The sequence below is a fragment of the Rhododendron vialii genome, chromosome 3a (assembly GCF_030253575.1).
Source record: "Rhododendron vialii isolate Sample 1 chromosome 3a, ASM3025357v1".
NCBI classification, from domain to species: domain Eukaryota; kingdom Viridiplantae; phylum Streptophyta; class Magnoliopsida; order Ericales; family Ericaceae; genus Rhododendron; species Rhododendron vialii.
In genome coordinates, this window is record NC_080559.1 from 27,352,639 (window position 1) to 27,356,670 (window position 4,032).

General features: G+C 39.7%; 1 protein-coding gene across 1 annotated transcript; it reads right to left on the reverse strand.

Annotated features, from left to right (window-relative positions):
• Positions 1 to 1,235: 1,235 nt before the first annotated feature.
• LOC131319011 (gibberellin 20 oxidase 1) lies at positions 1,236 to 3,475 on the reverse strand. The gene is made up of 3 exons (XM_058349106.1): positions 2,792 to 3,475; positions 2,304 to 2,628; positions 1,236 to 1,545 (listed from the first exon to the last, which is right to left on the reverse strand). Exons 1-3 carry the CDS (start codon positions 3,328 to 3,330, stop codon positions 1,282 to 1,284), a joined length of 1,128 nt encoding a protein of 375 aa, XP_058205089.1. The 5' UTR covers positions 3,331 to 3,475; the 3' UTR covers positions 1,236 to 1,281.
• Between the last annotated feature and the right edge of the window lie 557 nt (positions 3,476 to 4,032).

Sequence of the window (4,032 nt, forward strand, 5' to 3'; positions counted from 1 at the left end):
ATCAATCCCCACCCACCCTTCCGTAACGCAACTAAATGGACTGAAGCCATAGAACCAACTCCCAAAACCAACAAAAAATCACACACACGCACCCATCATGATTCATGCATGAACACACTCCCCCTGATTATATGTCCCCCTCTTGAAGGCTCCTGGTGTTCATTAACTCAGGGGACAATGCTAATATTCAAGGAAAGGTGTTAAGCTTGTTGTAGTGGGATACTTGTTCCCCTGCTTTTGTTCACTTATTTGTATGCTAATATCCAAGTGCAATGTGTTTTCTTCTTTTCCATTTTCTGAGTTGGTTTCTCACCATCTCCTTTATCTGTTTTTGGGTCTTGAATTGGCATATGATTGTTCCAGTTCTTACGTACCAACCTAGTTGGGATGTTTGAGGCGGATTGTGATACCGTTTAAATCCCTGTTTCCCTTTAGTCTTTGTAATGTCTATTCAAAAATTAATAAAATTCTCTTTGCCATTAAAAAAAAAAAGAAAAGAAGGCTGAATATTAGTCAATTCATATCTAACACTACTCCGTAGTAGTTAAAGAGAGATGATGGGGACTAAATCGTAACAATGTAGTTACGAAGTCGATTTTTCTTCTTGATTACATGACAAGTAAAGAATGAAAATACAATAAATGGGAGAATTACTAGTCCAATTGACCAAGTGGAAACTATCCTTGATTGAATAAGATTGGCTCTCCAATTCCAAGCCTTGCATATGCAAGGATAAAGACGAAAATAATGGTGTTCATAAATGTATCTATATTCTCAAAAGAAAGAAGAATACAAAACTGGCCCATATTGATCTTTACTGGTAGAAACTCCTAGTTAAATTAACCAGACCACCCCCCATTAGCACAAAAATAAAATAAAAAATAAAAAAAGGAAGTGGGCTTCCCACTCTGCCTCTGCCGCCAAAAGCCCCAGCTCTCCTTCCCAATGAAGTAACATTTCCCCTCTCTCTCTCTCTCTCCCTCTTCCTCTCTCTCTCTCTCTCTCCTCATGTCCTTGTCATAAATTTGGCAGGAGGAGTACTACGAACAAAGAAAATATCCTTAAAGTGTATATAAACGGCTCAGATGCAAGTGTATATAAACGGCTCAGATGCAGTGCATCTGAGCCGTTCATATACACTTTAAGGATATTTTCTTTGTCTATTTTTTTTGCACCTAACATTTCTCATTTGGGCAAAGATACATACACAAGTTAAAATCGCGAGAACCACTACGTGCAAACTTGTAATTGGATGCCTTTTATTTAATGAGAGAGAGCACCTCAGCTGTTTTCTGATGAAACCCATTTGGAGAAAGCTTCAAGGGTGTTCATATCGGCTCGGTAGTGTTTCTGTGTGAAGCGGAGCAGGGTAGGCCACGTGAAGTCGGGATATATCCTGGGGTTATTATCGTCCACTAATTCCGCTGGTGGGGTCACCACCTTATCCTTCTTTGGACAAAGGAAGAAAGCAAGGGATTTCCTAGGAGTTTTGTTGTTTACCACTGCTCGGTGCAGGCAACTTTTGTATCTTCCATTAGATAGAGCCTGAAAAAATAAAAAACAAACACAACCCCACAATATATGAGATATTTATGTTGCAAGGGAAAAAAAAAAAAAAAACTTTTATTGATGTTTTCGAATAAAATAAACTCGATGCGAACTCTTACTTTTTGATCTCCGGCCACTCATTTTGATTCATGTTCAATCCATTATCTTGTTAGAGTACTTACATAAAGTTGTAATAGTATCAACTTGTACTGTACGAAAATCTTTTTGCGTTGCGCACAATGATACGCTGAATTGGGGTTTTTACAATTAGTACTTACATAAAGTTGTAACAGGATCGAGTTGTACTGTACGAAAAATCTTTTCGCGTTGCATACCATGATACGCTGAATTGGGTTTTTTTTTTCTTCTTCTTCTTTTTTTTTTTTAACTTCAAAATAAATCACTAATCAAGATTAATTACTGATTGGAATTTGAAAAGTATTATTACCATATCGTTATGGAGTGATTTTGTTAGTTTAACTCTATAACAAGAATATGTTTCCTTAATTACAAAAATATTGCATATCACTTGTTTTTATGTCAGCAACTTTTACAACCTGCATAATCAATCATATGCTCATAATTAGGTCCTATTCCGCTAAGACTTTTATTTTTTAAATATTTATTTCTCATTTTACGTCACTTTTAATTAAAAAAATAAGTAATTTTTTTTTTTTTTTAAGCAGAACGGGAAATTAAGTATTACTCCTACTACAACTATAATAAAGAAGAATGATTTAATTTGTTTTGCTTACCATGAAGGTGTCGCCAATGTTAACGACAAAGGCATTGAAGTTAGGGGCAATAGAGTGCCATTGGTCATCTACAAACACTTGGAGCCCACCAACCGAGTCTTGGTGCAGGATTGTCAAAGAAGTTGGATCACAATGAGGCCCAGTTCCTAAGGTCTGCTCCGGCTTCTGGCACCTCGGGTAGTAGTTCAGTCTCATTATCGACTCGTTCTCTTCGAAGAATTCCTTGAAATGCTCTTGACGACTCACTCCCAGGCTCCTCCCCAGCAGCTCCATGATCCCCAACGATAGACTGCTCATTGCATCGCAATACTCTTGGTAAACTTGCCTACACATAAGAAAAAGGAAATTTTAGAGACTTTTGCAATCTGAGTTTTGAGAAAATATTCTTCATTTTTTTAATAACCGAATGTCCGGGCCAGCTTGTGCAGATCTTGACCAATTTCGGGGTTCTTGGAGTTTAAGACTAATAAGTGGTAATGCTATCTTACCCGAACCGGACGAATTCTTCGCCCATTGTCTTCTTGAAATAGTCTTGGACAATGTTAGACGAGTTCTCCTCGGCGCAGTACTGGAAAGAAAGAGTTTCTTTCCAGGGAAGCTTGGAAGAGAACCTTCCGGTGAAACTACTGGCGTACCCGCAATGCTCCCCGACTTTTCTCTGCGCCCTTTCCTTCTCGCATAGCGGCAGCTCGAAGAACGAGTCCATGTAGCGGTGAGCGTCCGACACGAGCGCGGGGTCCACACCGTGGTTGACCACGAGGAAGAACCCGTGCTTCCGGCAGGCCTGCCCCACCAGCCGCGACGCCTTCTCGGCGGAGCTCGCGTCGCCGGAGAGGAAGCCGCGGAGGTCGACGAGGGGCACCGGGAGCTCCGGCGCGGAGGCGCAGGGCTTCTCGTGGTCGGGCCATATGAACTGTTTGGGTATGTCGGCCTCGTTTTGGAGAACGGAGGCGTCGAAAACTAAAGGCCTTTGCTCTTCTTTATGTGGCTGAGTCATTGGTTTGTTCGTTATGCAGTTGATTGTCATTGCATTAGGTGGTTTTCCAGCCAGCCTAATACTGAACTCTAGAGAGAGAGAGAGAGAGAGAGAGGTTTGAAGGCAGAGAAAATGAGGAGAGGAAGGGAAGAGCCGACAAGACCGTTCATGGGGGAAATGGGTGAACAAAAGTTGGAATTTTATAGGTCTCTCTCTCCCACAAAGCCCACGGATGCAAACAAAAGAGAGTAAATTTTGCAAGGGCTTTGGAAAATCATAATTGCAAGATGAATACTACATACATTACACATTTTCACTGCATCATCCACTACATTTTTTATGGGACTCATTTTGGATCCACCAAAAAATACATAAAAATATTTATAAATTTTAAAATAATATTTAGGAGGCCCTGCAAAAAAATCAGCTTTAACCAGTATCGGTAAGTATTATTTCTAAATTTATAGGAGTGAAAATGCTCAACTGCACAGTTCCGAACATATAAACCCATAAATAATATTTATCGATACCCGTTAGAGCTGATTTTTTACGGGGCCCCCTAAAATATTATTTTAAAATTTATGAATATTTTTCTGTATTTTTTGTTGGATCCGAAATGAGTCCCATAAAAAATATTATAGATGGTGTAGTGAAAGTATGTAGTGTATGTAGCATTTCTGGTTTGTGAATGGACAAATTAGGTGAAGGTCCCCATTTCCTGTGTAGTCTTTTAATTAAAGTGGTGCCAGGGCA

Coding starts and splice junctions, on each gene's coding strand:
- LOC131319011 (XM_058349106.1), bottom strand. CDS start 3,330: ATGACAATCAACTGCATAACGAACAAACCAATGACTCAGCCACATAAA. Junction 2,629..2,791: donor GAAGAATTCGTCCGGTTCGG/GTAAGATAGCAT, acceptor TCTTATGTGTAG/GCAAGTTTACCAAGAGTATT. Junction 1,546..2,303: donor ACATTGGCGACACCTTCATG/GTAAGCAAAACA, acceptor TTATTTTTTCAG/GCTCTATCTAATGGAAGATA.